At 30.9% G+C, this 19,574-nt stretch overlaps 1 protein-coding gene across 2 annotated transcripts in view; it reads right to left on the reverse strand.

Moving 5' to 3' along the window:
* Positions 1–1,052: 1,052 nt before the first annotated feature.
* LOC111702196 (uncharacterized) overlaps positions 1,053–19,574 on the reverse strand; it is a 23,707-nt gene continuing 5,185 nt past the window's right edge. The window contains exons 8-29 of one of the 2 annotated variants that reach the window (XM_023473807.1): positions 19,374–19,440; positions 18,091–18,125; positions 17,482–17,662; positions 16,559–16,676; positions 15,925–15,963; positions 15,119–15,276; positions 14,428–14,561; positions 13,298–13,398; positions 12,904–13,006; positions 11,587–11,650; positions 10,755–10,821; positions 9,960–10,044; positions 8,890–8,937; positions 8,474–8,600; positions 8,291–8,348; positions 7,319–7,419; positions 5,902–5,962; positions 5,214–5,275; positions 4,061–4,138; positions 2,892–2,952; positions 2,271–2,504; positions 1,053–1,535 (exon numbers count right to left, since the gene is read on the reverse strand). In XM_023473807.1, coding sequence (XP_023329575.1) covers positions 2,412–2,504; positions 2,892–2,952; positions 4,061–4,138; positions 5,214–5,275; positions 5,902–5,962; positions 7,319–7,419; positions 8,291–8,348; positions 8,474–8,600; positions 8,890–8,937; positions 9,960–10,044; positions 10,755–10,821; positions 11,587–11,650; positions 12,904–13,006; positions 13,298–13,398; positions 14,428–14,561; positions 15,119–15,276; positions 15,925–15,963; positions 16,559–16,676; positions 17,482–17,662; positions 18,091–18,125; positions 19,374–19,440 — 1,841 coding nt within the window. In that variant the 3' untranslated portion in view covers positions 1,053–1,535; positions 2,271–2,411. The remainder of the gene's footprint in view (positions 1,536–2,270; positions 2,505–2,891; positions 2,953–4,060; positions 4,139–5,213; positions 5,276–5,901; positions 5,963–7,318; positions 7,420–8,290; positions 8,349–8,473; positions 8,601–8,889; positions 8,938–9,959; positions 10,045–10,754; positions 10,822–11,586; positions 11,651–12,903; positions 13,007–13,297; positions 13,399–14,427; positions 14,562–15,118; positions 15,277–15,924; positions 15,964–16,558; positions 16,677–17,481; positions 17,663–18,090; positions 18,126–19,373; positions 19,441–19,574) is intronic. The other variant, XM_023473806.1, reaches the window with a different exon arrangement.

A 19,574-nucleotide genomic window follows, 5' to 3' on the forward strand; every position in this document is an offset into this window, starting at 1 on the left:
TATCCGACTCATCCGACCGAACGGTTTGTTAACGGTATTTTCCGTTTTTTAAAACTACCGTTAGATAACAATCACAATTTTATTAACGACTGAAGACATCTATAAACATCAAAAACATAATTTTTTAGGCAAGTTTCCTGTAATTATAGCCGAAAAAAGAACGAAAGCTGCTGTTTTTACCCATCCGTTTCGTTTTCGTTTTCAACCGTAATTTTCTTTCTATATCCGGGGGGGTTAGATCAGGTTGGGTCAGATAAATTTGATGGAAGGATAACATGGATGAATATAATGGATAGGATAAAATGGATGGATAAGATAAATATGACGAAAGAATAAAATGGATGGATAGGATGAATATAATGGAAGGATAAATGGATGGATAGGATGAATATGATGGAAGGATAAAATGGATGGATAGGATTAGGTGGATGGATAGGATGAATATGATGGAAGGATAAAATGGATGGATAGGATGAATATGATGGAAGGATAAAATGGATGGATAGGATGAATATGGTGGAAGGATAAAATGGATGGATAGGATGAATATGATGGGAAGGATAGTATGAATATGATTAAAGGATCTAATGGATGGATAGGATAAATATAATGGAAGGATGAAAAAGATGGATAGGATGAATATGATGGAAGGATAAAATGGAGGAATATGATGGAAGGATAAAATGAATGAAAAGGATGAATATGATGGAAGGATAAAATGGATGGATATTGGATAGGATGAATATGATGAAAGAATACAAGGAATGTATGGGATGAATATGAGAAAAGGATGCAATGGATGAATAGGAAAAATATGATGGAAGGATAAATTGGATGTATGGGATGAAGTCACGCTATCTATTTTCTTTATTTCTTTATCTTGTCTGAGATGAGTCGCGCATTATAATCAGCACTTAAACTACTCCCAATCCTGGGAATTAACAAAATGGAGGAGAAAAGATATCATCAGGAATATATATCAAATTAGAGTTTGAAAGTTTAAAATGTATCATCCGTAGATTTATTCGAATATACTGAACAGGTTCAGAAGAGAAAAATATTGTATTCAGGTATAAAGGACAGGTTTATATCATCATTTTACTTTGAAGCACAAAATAAAATATCTGGAAAAATATTGTATTCAGGTATAAAGGACAGGTTTATATCATCATTTTACTTTGAAGCACAAAATAAAATATCTGGAAAAATGTTTAGACATTTTATTGAAAAGGTGTTACAACAAAAAATTGTAAAATTGCTTTAAATAATTAAGGGGTTGAAATCTATTGTTAGTGATTTTAAATTATTTATTTGAAATATTTAGATTATGTTGAAAAGGGAGAAAATTAACAAATCTAACAAACTAAACAAGTTTACAAATTATCCTTGTAAAGATCCAGAACAATTATGGATTTAGTTACGAGATACAAGGGTTACAAAAGAGCATACAAATTTCGGCCCAGATTGAATTGATATAAAAAACACAATACACATCTTTTGAAGAAACAACTAGCCCAGAAGGATTAATAAAACGTCTTGAAAATCAATTAAAATGGTTTCCTCAGGATAATCTTTTGAATAAAATTAAAACCTAATTTCTTTAATATCTGTAAAGACATCGAATCTAGAAATAAAGAAACTTCTACAGTTAATAGATGTACATGAACCAGAACTCGTTGTCATGAAAAAAAGTAACCAAAATGTCTAAGGTACAAGTACAATAAGAAATACAAATAAAAAGTTGAACAAAACATTAGAAAATAAAACAAGTTTAAATAGGTTTCCAGCAAGTACGAAAATAAGTATTTTTTGGTTGACAAGAATTAAACATAAAAAAATATCATTCAGAAAAAGTTTAGTAATGAACCGACATTTCTGTTAAAATAAAATTTTTTTTAAGTAACGCAGAACTGGTTCACGTGAAAATAAATGCTGGATACAAAACTTCATTAAAGGGACTGTACACGTAATTTCAAATGACCCGCGAATTGTCCGATTCACAATGGTACTCTTCAAACTTTTGTCGGACCAAGGATGATGTTGTCACCCCAGGAACGTGTGTAGTTGTTGATAACTTTTAACGCAAACAGTTTTATAAAAAAAAAATTTTCCCGGGAATCACAGAAAATAAACATGATTATTCCAATTTTAAAAACAGCATTGGACTTGAAATTACATTTACAAGTGCCATGAAGGGACTGCAAGTGTAATTTCAAGAGACCTTTGAAGCTAAGATGTCAATGCCCGATTTACAACGGTACCCTTGAAACCTTTGTCTTATCAATTATGCATTAGATATCAATGTCTTTGTTTCTTTAAACTGTTTATTTTTATTTGCGGATTCAATGAAGAAACTCACAGAAAAACACACTTTTGGCATCTTCTCCATTAAAGATTTTCATTCGTATTTTTTATCGTCTTTTGCTGGATACAGGATCTGATTCAGAACATGGTCTCTTCCTCGATTCTTCTCTTTTTCTTTTCTCCAGGTTTTCTTGAGATTCCTTTTTAACGCATTCATTAAGTTAAAAAATAAATAATTTTAAATGAAAATGGAATTTAATTTGTGGCTAAATAGGGTGAAACAAATGTATGTATGGATAATCATTAAGAGGGGGGGGGGGGTATTTAAAGATAAATCTGATTTAACTTTTCTTCATATACATTTGTTTGTATTTATCCAATAATGGTTAAAACGGCTGAACCGATCGGTTCCAAGTTAATGTAGAACCCTCACAAGATCTAAAAAAGTTTTAGCCATCGAAAACATTTCAATTTTTAAAATTTCTTAAAAATCAACTAATAAAAATAGAGAAAACCGACCAATCTCATATCTGTAACTTTCATATAATATACGAAGAAAAATGGTTGTTAGGATAATAAACACGTTCCTTGTACAAAAGAAACTGCAGCTTGTTTCTGTCAGGATCGTTCACAAATACCTTAATCTGCCTAAATAAAAAAACTTCCATCTTTTTACATTTTCATTTTGAAAGCAATTCATATACGCCCAAACATAATGGGTACCCGGGGTGAAATAGGCTAAAAAATTATAGAATTATTAAATTTCATGGGCAACCATACGAACGTTTTTTAAGACCAAGGCGGATAAACAGTGGGAGTAACTATGAGTTAGTAATTTTGCTAATTTTATTTTAAATATTCGAATGCATTTCCCAAATAATTTTAGGTTGTCATTGACTTTTCATAATTAGTTAGTCACTCTGCGTTTTTCTAGAGAGCTCTTAAGAATAAAAAAACCACGAACCAAATTTTATGAATTGAAAAGGTTGTTGAACAATTTACCGCCGGTTCAAATCCTGAGTCACCGATTCAAAGTTAAATATTATTAAGGGATTTGAATTAATAATTCAGATTTTGATGGTGGTATAAATAATTCACCAACATCTCCAATTAGAAAAATTCAGTCCCTGTTTTATATAAAAATGTTCTAGATTTTCATCATTCAAAAATTAATAATAGTTTTTCGACATTTTATCGACTTAAAAGTGTTAGATAACATCTTAGATATTCACCAATTAAAAAAAATATGAAAATTAAAAAAAGATAAATGATGAATAAATTTCTGCTAAAATCAATTGTGTAACATCGTTTCTTCAAAAAGGCCAGAACTAGAAGGGGTCCGATTGGCCCATGTTTAAGGTAACTAGATGGGGTCCGATTGGCCCATGTTTAAGGTAACTAGAAGGGGTCCGATTGGCCCATGTTTAAGGTAACTAGAAGGGGTCCGATTGGCCCATGTTTAAGGTAACTGCTGTAAAGTTCATCTGAATTTAAGAATGAGAAAAACTTTTGAACACCTCTTATATTACTTTTTGTATTTACCCCCCCCCCCCGCTTTAAAAAATCTATTTTTTTCACCTCAGATAATAATTTTTTTTAAAGGGTTTATTCGCTGAATTGAAAAAAAATTTGTTTTCAGGGTAACACATTTTATTTTTGAGTAAAAAGTATCAAAAAGTACTTACTTTTTGATGTTCAATTTACTTAAAATTAATATTAAAAAAAAATATATATATACACATGAAAAAACACTTACTTAACCACAACCTCTACTTCCTCATGAATAATAATCCTAAGAACAGGATTTTCAGTCTCTCCAACCCACATCAATTTTCTGAACATAATAATATAGAAGTCAAAACTTATGAATTAGGAATCTCGGGATTATTGATGTGCGCTAAGCTAAGTTCATTAGAGGCTCTAAATGAGACCATTGAAGATTTAATAAATATAATTAGTGTTAATATTAACATACAAATGTTAATGTTAATTGATATTAACATATAAATAAACATCAATTGTTTAAAGTCAATGTTAATGTTATTGTTAATGCTAACATACTGACAAGCATAAACTTTAATGAATTGTTTATAGTCAACGTTAATGTTAATGTTAATGTTAACATTATATAAGGACAAGCAAAAATTTTATTGAATTGTTTATAGTCAATGTTAATGTTAATGTTAATGTTAACCTTATATACTGACAACCACAAATTTTATTGAATTGTTTAAAGTCAATGTTAATGTTAATGTTAATGTTAATGTTAATGTTAATGTTAATGTTAATGTTAATGTTAATGTTAATGTTAATGTTATCTTTATATACTGACAACCATAAACTTTAATGAATTGTTTACTTCAAAAACAAAGATTATGTTAATATTAATGTATGTTAATGTGTTAATGTTAAAGTTAAGATAAATATATATAATCCTTTGACCAGAATTAAGAATCTCGGGATTATTGATGTGTGCTAAGCTAAGTTGGTTCGTTTTATGACTACACTTTCATTCAGAGTACAAATTTGGCATTGTGTAAGGATGTGATGATGGATCCGGATCCTGACTCTGATACGGATCCGACCGGATCCGGATCCGGATCCGAAACGCTGGATACAACATTTAAGATAAAACATGTAAGATAAAACATGCAAGATAAAACATGTAAGATAAAACGATCCAAAAAGAAAACGATCTTTTGTTAATATACAGACTTATTGAATCTTTATTCGATATACATAAAGTGTCTAAAATTCAACCAATCAGAGTTTCGTATGCGGAAACAAATTTCAAATACTTTCAACTTAAATTTATTCAAAAGTGTTCTCAGTGCATATCGAAATCAAACAATCGGGATTATATACATCCAACACAAAAAATCCCAGCTCTGATTGTATTTGTTTATTACCTAACTGGAACATCTTTCATCTTCATCATCATCTTATCCTCGGTAGCTTTCTTCTCAGAATCCTTATTAATTTAAGATTATTATCATTTAAGAATTTAGATACTCTGATTCGATTTGATTTTTTTCTTCAATAGCAATATATTCGACTAAAGGAAAGTTTAAGCAAAAGAAAAATTGATTTTATAAACTTAAAATAATTGTGAAACTATTCATTTCACGAACAAAATGTTTGATTAAAGAAAAGTGTAAGCAAAAGTAACAAAAAATGTTTTCAAAACTTAAAATAAGGTTAAAACTATTTTTTTACTCGCAAAATATTTGACTACAGCAAAGTTTCAGAAAGAGTACAAAAAAATTAAAAAGTGAAAATAAGACTTGAAACTAATTTTTCACTATAGCAACATATTTGACTAAGGCAAAGTTTAAGCAAAAGTAAGAAAAAATAATAAAAACTAAAAATACGGCTGAAACTATTTTATTCACTAGCAAAATATTTGACCACAGCAAAGTTAAAGAAAAATTTTTAAAAAATTAAAAGAACTTAATTTATTCAGAACATGAGATATTAAAAATCTTAGATCATTAAGATAATCAGCGGGTTCCTGGTAAAATAAAAAAGAACCTTAAAATTGACTTAGTTATAATTCAGTTTGATAGAATCTTGAATCTTAAGCCTGAAACAATTCACCTCCATATGTTTGAATCCTATCACGTCTATGCCAACATAAGCTCCGCTTATAAACTTGTCCCTGCAATAACTCAAGCAATGAATACTTTTGTCAAAACTATAATTTTAATCTCTGGGTCAAGCAGGTATCTGTATCTTTTGAAGTATAAAGGATAAAATTAATTTCTCTCTGATATTCCGTGTCAGAAACCATGGCAGGGATTAAGCACTTTCTTTTGCTAGGTGACCATTTTGCCAGGTGACCATTTTGTCAGGTGACCATTTTGTCAGGTGACTATTTTGCCAGGTGACCATTTTGTCAAGTGACCATGTAACATGAAAACTTTTTCATATGTAACAAAGAAACTTTGTCATTTGTAACATGCCAACTTTGTCATATGTAAAATGGAAACTTTGTCATATGTAACATAACAACTTTGTCATTAATGACAACTTTGTCATTTGTAACATGGAAACTTTGTCATATAAAGCATGGCAACTTTGTCGTATGTAACATGACAACTTTGACATATGTAACATTTAAACTTTGTCTTATGTAACATGGAAACTTTGTCATATGTAACATAACAACTTTGTCATATGTAACATGGCAACTTTGACATATGTAACATGGACACTTTGTCTTTTGTAACATGGAAACTTTGTCATATGTAACATGGAAACTTTGTCATATGTAACATGACAACTTTGTCATATGTAACATGACAACTTTGTCGTTTGTAACATGACAACTTTGTCATTTGTAACATGGAAACGTTGTCATATGTAACATGGAAACTTTGTCATATGTAACATGGCAACTTTGACATATGAAACATGGACACTTTGTCTTATGCAACATGGAAACTTTGTCATATGTAACTTGACAACTTTGCATTATGTAACATGGCAACTTAGTAATATTTATTATGGCAACTTTGTCATATGTAGCGTGGCAACTTTGTAATATGTAACATGGCAACTTTGTCATATGTAACATGACAATTTTGTCGTTTGTAACATGACAACTTTGTCATTTGTAACATGACAACTTTGTCATTTGTAACATGACAACTTTGTCATTAATGACAACTTTGTCATTTGTAACATGGAAACTTTTTCATATGTAACATGACAACTTTGTCATATGTAACATGACAACTTTGTCATTAATGACAACTTTGTCATTTGTAACATGGAAACTTTGTCATATGTAACATGGCAACTTTGACATATGTAACATTGACACTTTGTCTTATGTAACATGGAAACTTTGTCATATGCAACATGGCAAAGTAACGCCTGGTAAATTATCACTGGAAACTAGGTACCTGGCAAAGTATCTAACAAGAGATTGTTACTTTTTTACGCAAAAGTTTTGATCTCTGGTTAAGAATTTCTTAAAGGGATTGTTCGCAAAAATAAAAAGGGTTTTTACCTTTCTGGATAAAGATGAGGGGTTATCTCATGGCGGTATAAAGATGCCATAGTATTATCTCCCAAATAATCCCAGATTCGGAACCTCTCCACCGGATATTCCTGATTTTTTAAAGTTAAGATTTTAAATTTTATTTAAAGTTTTTTTTTACCGTTCCAACTTAACTTTGAGAGGGAAAACATAATAGAACTCGACTCAACTTTAATTTTCTAATCCTAATGACACAGGAGTCCTACTAGATCAAATGATCAAAGTTTAAAATATAAATACAGGTTGCAAAGACATCAGTATTATAAAATGATGAAATTCTGCGAGTGGCCAGTTTCTTGTTTTTTAAAGAAATACAATATTATGTTATTTTTTAAGTCCTAAAACTAGTATATTTCAAAATCCGAAAAAAATTATAAAATAGATTTATTTATAATTTATCAGCTGAGCTTGATTTTTGCGGAATGATAGCTGACTGGATATTATTATTTTCATGGAATAATAGCTGACTGGCTATTATTATTTTAACTATTATTAGGATTAATGTATAAAAAGTTGCCAAATATTATCATTTAATTTTCTCGTTCTTTGGTTAAATAAATAAACCAGCAATAAAATTGAGAATACACTTTTGCGATTGTTCCTATGCTGCTGTCCAATGTGCAACCTAAGGCCAAATTTAAAGAATTTGAGCTGCGGCTTAAATTTAATCGGTGGCTCAAATATGGTTGGTTCCACTCAATGTTTCAATATTTAAGCCGGCGCTCAATTGAAACCGACTTTTAAGGGATTTGAGACGCGGCTCAAATTCATCAAATTCGGACTCTATGTTGATAAAATTTTAGGATTATAAGAAATAATAAAAATTAGATTAAAAAATGTAAATTACATGACGACGCCGTTTTAATATTTATTTGACTGAGCTTGTATCTTGAAGAAAAGAAAATGTTTAATGCTAGTATCCCTCCTTTAAAGAAGTCCTACCATATAGTAACAGTATGGTAGATCGTGGAATGCTTCAGCCCTCTCACTGTTTTCAAATCTGGAAATAAGTTATTCTTATTTTTTTTTAAGAGAAAGATTGTTCAGATTTCTTTTTGGCAGAGGATTCGACCCCAACCCCAACCCCCTGATATAACATGAAACATTTCCCTTCTTCTGATTTACCTGATAAAAAATAGACCTTTCTTGAACTCATGAACCTTGAGATAACCAGGGTGATTATCCTTCATATAGGCCAATATTTCCTTAGTTTTCGGTATCCTCTCTCCCTTCAAACCATGCACTTTCCCCTCTACAAATTAGATCAAATCAAATCAGAGCTGAAAACATTAGAATTGTGGATATCGAGATCAATGCTAATTTGTTAATCTGCGGTTTAATATAATCTTTATTTTGATATCCAGAAAACTGTCTAAAACTAAACCAATCAGAGTGTCGTTTGCATAAACTGGACAGTCAATCAGAAGCCGGAAATTAAAAACCCAGCAGGAATCAAATCAAATCAAATCAAATCAAATCAAATCAAATCAAATCAAATCAAATTAAATCTGGGCTGTAGCAAAAAAGAAGAAAATGCTTACTAGAGAACTTGCAGATTACCAAATCATCGAACTCTCCCGGTGCCAATCCTACAGAAAAAACATAGTTTATTGGATCCGCAAATTTCAAATTAAAAGAATAAGCTATTGTTCAAAGAAAACTAGAATGCAAGAATTGCTCAATGCCTGTGATGCAATTTCATTTATTTCCATCTTTGCATAAATAATTCATTGTTCATAAATAAACTATACTGAGGGATCCAAAAGTTGCCAGAAATATTTTTTTTAAGGCTGAAAAATGATGGTTGATCATGATTATTCAGGGAGAGCATTTAAGTAACCTATGGTCAGCTGCTAATACTAAGAGCATTTAAGTAACCTATGGTCAGCTGCTAATACTAAGAGCATTTAAGTAACCTATAAGAGCATTTAAGTAACCTATGGTCACCTGCTAATACTAAGAAACAGAACAAGAAAATGATTTCTTGACTATCATTTTCAAATCACTATATCTTGGCAACCTAATCATTTAAACTATGAAATCTAGTAGTGCAAAAAGATAAAATTTGAAATATCAAAGGATTACACAATCAAGGTGAAAAAATATAGTGATTAGAAAATGATAGTTTGAGTCGGTGGGTTCTTTTATATTGTTTCCGACGAGGCTTGTTGGTTGTGTGTAATGTGATATATAATATGTAATATAGTGATTAGAAAATGATAGTTTGAGTCGGTGGGTTCTTTTATATTGTTTCCGACGAGGCTTGTTGGTTGTGTGTAATGTGATATATAATATGTAATATAGTGATTAGAAAATGATAGTTTGAGTCGGTGGGTTCTTTTATATTGTTTCCGACGAGGCTTGTTGGTTGTGTGTAATGTTTTTGTGGGAAAAAAATGTCCTCCGATAAACTATACCAGTCTCGGAATTTACAATTAATCAGACAACTTTACAATTGAATTTGACAAAGTTTATTAATAGAACGATAATCAATTTAATCGCTCTAGTCCTGTCATTTCCAAAATGCGGTCTGCCTTTTTGAGCATTTAAATTGTTATAGTCCCCTGATTAACTGTCCATTAATTCCAGGTCTTTCTATTTATGACTGTACCTAATAATTGCATTCTGTCTCCGGACCGGATCTGATGCTTTACAGTTATCGTTGTCTGGGTTGAACTACATTTATATTTCAAAATCTATTTTTTAAAACACAAAATAAAAATTCACGAATATAGCATTTAAAAATAGTCTCAAAAATGCGCCTTAAAAAATCTAAATCAATTCCAAAAAGATGTTCGAACTCAATGTCTAGTTAATTTGTACATCATAAGAAAAACCAAATCGAATCGAATCGGATCAGAGCTGGGAATTCTTGTATTGTGGATAACGAGATCAATACTTGATCTCAATCTTTTGTTAATCTGATTTAATCTTTATTCGATATCCTGAAGTGTGCGCAACTATAATAGCTAATCAGAAGCCAGGACATTTGGTTTCAACCAATAAGAGAACAGAGAAATCACTGATATCCAAAGAGAACAGAGAAATCACTGATATCCAAAAAGAGAGGATTAAGCAGAAAATCAAAAGTGTCCACAGAGGATATCAAAACTAAGCGATCGGGATTAAGGGTATTCCAGATCAGATCAGAGAAGATCGGATCAAATCAAATAAGGTAACCAAGGAAAAAATCCTCTAAGAGTATTCATTCTTAAATAAATCTTACAAGGCCTGTTAAATTAAATAAAAGACTCGAGCCATTTAAGGAGTCTTTGTTACTTAAATAAAAAGTTGAGAAGTATCGTTGTAAATCTGTTATGAAACTCTTACACCGAGGGTTCACTTGGATAGGTGGATATTTCCTAAATCGACCATAATAATGAAATTAATTTGATCTTGTGTTTTCCTTTATTTTCAAAATTGATTCATCCTCAACTTTGAAGCACTCGTAATAATTGTTGCAGGAGGAATCCCTAATAAACAAATATGGTACTAATATTACTAAATATATATAGAGGTTCAAATCAATACATGTGGAACTGCAGTCATATTAAAGGTGTTAGGTACTTTCCCAAATGCATTTTCCCAAGGGTGACTTCCCAAGTGACAATTTCCCAAGTGGCAACTTCCCAAAGGGAATGGGGGCCGAGCGCGGTGGTTAAGATGGGCTAGCGGGCCGAGCGCTAGGCTAGAACAGGCTGGTGGCCGAGCGCTGCGGCTAAGACAGACTTGGGAAGTTGCCGCTTGGGAAATTGCACATTTGGCAAGTTGCAACTTGGGAAATTACCCTTTGGAAATTGAAACTTGGGAAAAATTCTTTGGGTAAGTGCCTAACATCATATTAAATACATATAGGAGGTTAAACAAATAAATATGGATTTGAGGTCATAATAAATACATATAGAAGGTTAAATAAATACATATGGAACTAAGATCATATTAAATACATATAGAACTACAATTTCATGACCAATCCCTTAAGATATTAAATTTATCATGAATACTCCCTTTAAATTTTACATTTATCATGAATAATCCCTTTAAATTTTACATTTATCATGAATAATCCCTTTAAATTTTACATTTATCATGAATACTCCCTTTAAATTTTACATTTATCATGAATAATCCCTTTAAATTTTACATTTATCATGAACACTCCCTTTAAATTTTACATTTATCATGAATACTCCCTTAAAATAATACATTTTTCATGAACACTCCCGTTCTTTACTTACAATAATTTTGGCTTGGTTCTTCGTTTAATCATCATTAATCGTTCTCTAATCCTCAAATATTCATCTAGAACATGATAATAATTTCAGATGTTTTTTTTAAAAACCTTTTACTTAACGTAAAAGTACACAGGATTCAATCCTGTAAAAAAGACAGAGATTGCTCGAAAAAGCACATCCCGATAGTTAGTGCTATGGTCGGCACCGCCCGGCTTATCATGGCTAACAACTGGCTCAATCAAAGAAACACTCAGAAGACTTTCAATACTTTCCTAAAATGATCAACCTAGGTTTTATGTGTCTCATACTTCATATGGAATATATAATCTGAGAAAAACCAAAATTCAAAATATAAAATATCCAAAAACAAAACAAAAAAAACAATAATAAACAACAATTTTGTAAAAATTAAGTTATAAATGAGCCAGTGCTTTGCCATGAAACACCTGGAAACTCAATTTTTATCAAATTTTCGATTGCTTCCAGATGGGTAAAAAATACATCATGGCTGGTTGAAACAGATCCACCTATACAAATTGCATTAATTTGATATTTCCAAAGTACAGAAAAGTGCCTTTGTTAAAAGGGCCACTGAACCCTTAAAGGGACTGTAGACGTATTTTCGACTGGTTCTACATTTGAAAAGTGGGATGTCCGAGTCACAATGGTATCCTTTAAACCCTTATTTTACAACCTTAGAATTGATTTATTTCACTTGTGGTTTCTTTAAAAAGAGTCTTGCGGATTTATGCTGCAAGGACAAGGAAGAAAATAAACAGAATCGTCACTTTTAAGATAGAAAACGAGAATAATTTTCTCAATGGTAATCAGATAGATGTTTTAAGGATACCGTTGTAAATAGGACATGTAACTCTATAAACAGTGTCCGAATTTAATGAATTTAAGCCGCGTCTCAAATTCCACAAAAGCCGGTTTTAATTGAGCGCCGGCTCAAATGTTGAAAAATTGAATACAATTTTAAATGAAACCAAACATATTTGAGCCGCGGCTTAAATTTAAGCCGTGGCTCAAATTCTTTAAATTCGGCCTCAGATTACGTCACCTACCTTCCCTTCATGGGTTAATATACTCTTTAATTTCCCTTTGACAAAATGCATGTTTTTTTTCCGAATAAAAGAAACCATTGAAAATCTTTGTATTCTTTGTAACAAATATTAAATAAGCTTAATAAACTTTAAAAGCATCACATAATTTGTTCATTCGTGATTTGTAAAATAACTTGGAAACCCAGCTTTGACTGGATACAATTCAAAAAAGGAAGCGAATCCTTTTCTTCAATACATTATGAAATAAAAATACCTAGAGAGTAGATAAGAAGACGAGATTTAAACGCTTCAGATTCAATATTCTCCGATTTTGTTGCGCTCCGAGCCGCCATTACGTTTTTAAATGTCACGATGTACTGCAATTTAATAATTTAATAACAATACGCCCAATTTCCATAAATTTTTTATTTCCAACCGTTACAGATTCACCGTTAAAATATCTCAAATTAGGTCCATAATGCATTTAACATGTTTTTAATTTTGGATTTATACGAATATTGTTTCTTTAAAATTGTATCATAAAGTATTAACTGAAATTTGCCAAAAATGGGATTGTGAATATAATGTAACCATTGGAAATTGAAATTTTGGGTTTTCTATCAAAAATTTTGAAATTTGTTGTTGTAAAATAATATTTAAATTATTTCCTTGTTTTGTCCTCCCACAATACAAGATGAAGCACAGAGAAACATCCCACGAACCGATTTCAAGTGTTTCCGCAATTTAGCTTCAAACTCATCCGTTGGATCTAAAATAAATGTAATGATGGAAAATATTTAAAAATAATTTGTTTTTGATTGTACATTTCGAAATTTTTTTTCTCCGCCTCCGCAGGAGTTAGGGATGTATGTGCGGAGCTCAATATATTTTTTAGGGTTTCCTTGCTCATTTGTAAAATATCTATGATTTTTAGGAGGATGAATGATTTTTTTATGAAAAAGGATGAAAAAAGAAGAAAAAGGATGAAAAAGGATGAAAAAGGATGAAAAAGGATGAAAAAGGATGGAAAAGGATGAAAAAGGATGAAAAAGGATGAAAAAGGATGAATAAGGATGAAGGATGAAAAAGGATGAAAAAGGATGAAAAAGGATAAAAAAGAATAAAAAAGGAAGAAAAAGGATGAAAAAGAATGAAAAAGGATGAAATAGGATGAAATAGGATGAAAAAGGATGAAAAAGAATAAAAAAGATGAAAAAGGATGAAAAAGTTCTTAAACCTATACATTATGTCGCTTTATATTTCGAGCGGGATAATTCCCCCGAAAACTTTTTTCGCATAGCCTAGTATTCTGAAAATTTTTGTCTTTTTTGATGAATTTTCGCAAAAATGTTGCATTTTTTAAATTCCACATTTTCACAAAATTTGTTTATTATTTTTTTTTCGCGAAATTTTCTCATTATTTTTTTTCGCGAAATTTTCTCATTATTTTTTTTTCGCAAAATTTTCGCTATTTTCCTTTTTCTCTGGAAACTCTAGTCAAGACTAGAGTTTTGGTTGCACTTGGGTTAAGTAAAAACCAGTCGACTTGGTTTTTTAACTGTTAAAGGCTCGAGTATGTAACAATAATTTGTATAGGGAACAATATATGGTTTCTTTTTAAAATAATTTGTGGGTTTATGCAGGAAAGACATTGGAAAAAGGGAATTGTTGAAATCAAACATGTTCATGAAAAACTCCTTTAAATAAATGGTTGCTTGAAATTGCGTCTTTAGTTCCTGAGACAACTCTATCATTGACAAAACACTTTTTATTCGTTTTTTTTAAAATGAATCCAAACCTAATTCCGGATTGTGTCCAAGGACAACAGCTCTCTGTTTTGGACTGGCTTCGGCGTCTTCTCCGTCGTCGATGAAGTTCTTGACCTGATCCAACACGTTTAGGTGCTTTTCTAGATCTCGGAACAATGTTGCCCTGAACAGCGAGACGTGGAAGAACTACGTAGTACGTACAGATACTTGAATCAATTTCTCTAGTTCATGTTATTGTTCAGTCAACCTTAAAAATCTAAACCCAAGCGATAGGCGATTTAAAAAATCATTCTTAAAGGGACTGTAGGCGTAATTTCAATGGAACCTCCATGTTTAAGATTACAATGCCAGATTCACAACGGTACCCTTAAAAACTTTGATCTGATCAATGGAATATACCATCGTTTTTCTGACTTGCAAATTGTTTAATTCTCATAATTTCTATATTGATTTTTAAAGGCAAGAAATGAACACGTCACTTTTGCAGAGAAGAACCCGCAAATGAAAATAAACAGTTTTAAGAAACAAAAACATGGATATCTAATTCATACTTGATCAGACAAATTTTTAAGGGAACCGTTGTAGATCAGACATTGCTATCTTAGATTTCAGGGTGACTTGAAATTGCGTCTACAATCCCTTTAAACTAAATTCAATTGGGGAAAACTCTTTTCGTCAAAATCAAATTTTTGAAACTCCAAAAGTAAAGATCAACAATACCTGAGCCGAGTGTTACCAAAATCAAGTTTGGATTGAACAAACATCTCAGCAGATTGAACAGAACTGAAGAGGAAGACGTATCTTTGAAGAAACTTTCGGTTTTCACTTCCTTTATTTTCTTCCATATTGTCTTCGATGCGAAATATCCCAGAAATATCCTTGAATCAGGATCCATTTAAAACAATTTTCATTTATTTACAAAAGAACACATTTTTCCCAATAAAGCGATAAAAATTCTTTAAAAAAAATCCAACCAAAATTTCCTTAATGTTGATTCTTTTTTTGGAGAAAATAGTGGAAGGGTTTATTAGGGGTACTTTGTTTTGAAAGTTGAGGAAGAAAAATTCATTTATTCATTCTTTCACATAGTCTTGTATTCATTTGTTCATTTATGAACTAATTTATTTATCAATCATTAACTTGTCAACTTTTCAATTCATTAATTCATTAGTAAATTGACAATTTATTTATTTCTATTCATCTGTCAACTTACAAATCTATTATTTATTTGTCAATTAAGTTATCTATTTTTTATTCTTTATTTATCTAATTATTTATTTTTAAAATTTATTTATTTGTTTATTTGTTTACCCACCCATCCTATTTTTTATTCTTAATTTATCTATTAAATTTTAAAATTTAGTTATTTATTTATTTGTTTAAGTATTTTAAAAATTTAAAAACTCAAAAACCCACCCACCCAAACCAACCTACCTACCCACCCACCTACCTTCCTACCCAGTATCCACCCACCCACCAATCTATCCCATTATCATTTTCAATATTTTAATTGGATATTTGATTTCCTTGAATTTATTTTCTTCATCAGATACAAACTGCCTTACCTTAAAACAACATAATGAGACAAGAGACTTTTAAACTGTGGAGTGTGGATGGATGGGCGTCGTGTTTTCGTTAACGAAATATTCCAAAATGAACGAATTTTGGTGTGAAAAAAAGAGAAAGAAAAAATAAAGAAAAAAACGAAGGAATTAAAATCGTTAACGATTTCTAAATCGCTTATTCACGACCTTGATCGTTCAAGAACGATTTAAAAGTTGTTTGTGAACATTTTTTTTCGAAAAACATCCTCACGACTGAAAAAAACGAACGAAATGGGTTGTTAACGAACGATGAACAAACGAATTAAAAAAAAACATAACGCGCCCATTTCAGCATCAAAGAAGGGAGGGCACCACACACTTGAGATTTAAAATTTTTAAACTTTAATTAACTAAAACAAATGATTAATGTTTCGTGAACTTTCAATCTGTGAGGTTCGAGAAAGTTTCCCCTGCCTCTTCCTTGATTAATCTCCCTGTGGAGTTTGTTTTAAGTTTATACTAGGATCAAAATTAAAACAAAGACGAAAAAATTAAAACAAAGACGACAAAACTAAAACAAAGACGACAACCAGGGTTTAAATTAAATCTTCCTTACTTGTGAATGCGTTGTTTGTCTTGAGAAGCTAGAGACGAGAACCATTTGTGCGCTAGGAACAGAATCTGATAGTAAACCGGTTTTTGTTGTAACAAACTCATGCAGCCGCCGCAGATGTCTAATTTATAAAATAATTTGGAGGCGGCTCAGATGAGAAAATGAGGAAAATGTGGCTCGGAAGTGGGAAAGCCTTTCTTCCATCATAATTTAGTGTACTAATTAATTAAATTATTAAGGCGTTTTAAAGTTTGACTTCCTTTCCATGTATATTTTTCTTCACAGTGTAAAAAAATCAACTAAATATTGCTTTAATTATAATATTTTTTTTTTCGGCAAAACAAAAAATCTTTAAATTAAAAAAAAATCTAGCTTCCTCTTTCAGGGTTTGTTTTGATAAGCCAGGTGAAAGGCATCAAACTGTCTACAGTAATTTGGCCATTGGCCGATCATTTTAGGTGTCTGAATATTTGTTTTAATGGAAGTGTTAATGGAAGTGTTAATGGAAGTGTTAATGGAAGTGTTAATGGAAGTGTTTGCTGTTTATTTCAGATAATTCATTCCTTTGTATCACGTAATAAAGAATAAATGGGAGATGCACTGCTGTATAAAAACCAAAATTGAAAATAATAAATTTTTGATGAGTTAAACATAAATATCTCACTCATTCTTGATCAGACAAAGCTTTTACAGAACCGTTGTAAATTCGAGAATCGTACATGCAACGTCAACGGTGACAGTCTATACGGCAGTTGGACCAAATGCCTCCTGACCCTGGATCATACTTACCATGAAGTGTGTTATCCAAACAGGCTCCCACCCCTCTAGGCTTACATCTTAGTATTTACTGTGGCTGATGGGTCGAATTACTTATCAGCTATAGACAGATAAGGACTTTTCAAAATTATTAAAGTTTATCAACTAACCTTTGAGCTGAAACCAGCAAAACGTTCCGTTTCCCCATTTTGTTTAGAGTGTGGTAATCCCGCTGAGTTTGACGATCTAACTCAACGTTTCCATACATTACTTTAGCTAGGTTTAGGAACTCAGTAGCAGCTTCAACAGTTTTAAATATAACTGTGTAACTACAAACTGACTTGAAGCCTCCTAAATGTTTAAAATATTTATTTATTAGGACACCTGCACAAATACTCTCTTTTCTTATATGTTTTAAACTTGTTACTAATTTCGCATTTATTTAATAATTATCTACCCTAATCTTTCTCGGGAAGGGAGGGGGGAATTTGAAAGTTGAAATAATCCTGAAAGATGTCGTGTGTAGTCTTGTAGATCAATTTTGCCACCGGAAGGACACCACTAAGTCTAATGCCCGCTTTAAAGCCATGGTTTAAAGGGACTGCAAACGTAATTTTAAGTAAATTTATTGAGAGACATATTCGATTCACAACGGTGCCTTTTAAACCATTTCAAGGATGAATAAGATATCCTTATTTGATCAGCTAAACAGGATAACATTTCAATTGGGGGTTCCCTATAAGAGTGACTAGCGCAATAATACCTCCAATATAACTTACCAGGGTTTCTTTTCCAATCTTCAGCATCATATTGCCTAAATATTTCACTAAATTTTTTTACGTTTTGTTTGTAATATAGATTATTTCTTCGTAATATGAACATTTTATTCGTATTATCGAACATTTTGCTCGCAATATCCAACATTTTGTTCGTAATATCGAAAATTTTGTTCGTAAAATCGAATAAACTTGTTCTTAATATCGAACATATGTTCGTAAAATGAACATTTTATTCGTAATATCAAACATTTTGTTCGTAATATCTAACATTTTGCTCGTAATATCGAACCTATTGTTCGTAAAATCAAATAAATTTGAACGTAATATCGAACATTTTATTCGTAATATCGAACATTTTGTTAGTAATATCGAACATTTTATTCATAATATCGAACATTTATTTGTAATATCGATTTGTTTGTAATATCGAACATTTTATTCATGATATCGAAGATTTGTTCGTAATAAGAACATTTTGTTCGTAATATCGAAAATTTTGTTCGTAATATCGAACATTTTGTTCATAATATCGAACATTTTGTATGTGATATCGAATATTTTGCTCGTAATATCAAACATATTGTTCGTAATATTGAGCATGTTTATTTTGTTTGTAATATCGAATATTTGTTCGTAAAATAAACACTTTATTCGTAATATCGAACATTTTGTTCGTAATATCGAACATTTTCTTCGTGATATCAAACATTTTCTTCGAAATGTTGAACATGTTGTTTCTAATATTGAACATTTTGTTCGAAATATTGAAGATGTCGTTTGAAATATAGAACATATTTGTTGTTCATAAAAACGAACAATTTATTTGCAATATTGAACATGTTGTTCGTAATTTCTAATATTTTATGCATAATATCGAACATTTTCTTCGTAATATCGAACATTTACTTCGTAATATTGAACATTTTGTTCGAAATATCAAACATTTTGTTCGCAATATATAACATTTTCTTTGTAATTACCATCAGAATGTGGGGAAATGAATAAATTGTGGGACATCCATAACAATCTGTTCAAAATTAAGAACAACATGTACGCCATTTTAAAATTCTTACATGAAGTTAGATATCATCTTAAATACATTATTGAAAACGAACAAACAAAAACTATATTTTTAATATTGAAATACATAGGTGAACCAAAAAGTAAGATTTTTTACCGAGCAAAATTTTCAACTGTGAAAGTGGCAACTTTTTTTAACTTTAAATGTAGTAGAACTCAACACATCTTTGTGAATTTTCAAAACTACTAAGGTAAATTTTTACCTGAAAAATGTTGCGCAATCCTCGGGTTTTGAATTTTTAGGAACTTCAGAACACACCACAGCTCTAGTTTCAAAATATAGATAACACACAACTTAAAACTTTACTGTACTGTACTGTACTGTACTGTATTGTACTGTACTGTACTGTACTGTACTGTACTGTACTGTACTGTACTGTACTGTACTGTACTGTACTGTACTG

This window comes from Eurytemora carolleeae, unplaced genomic scaffold (genome assembly GCF_000591075.1).
Source record: "Eurytemora carolleeae unplaced genomic scaffold, Eaff_2.0 scaffold141, whole genome shotgun sequence".
NCBI lineage: Eukaryota > Metazoa > Arthropoda > Copepoda > Calanoida > Temoridae > Eurytemora > Eurytemora carolleeae.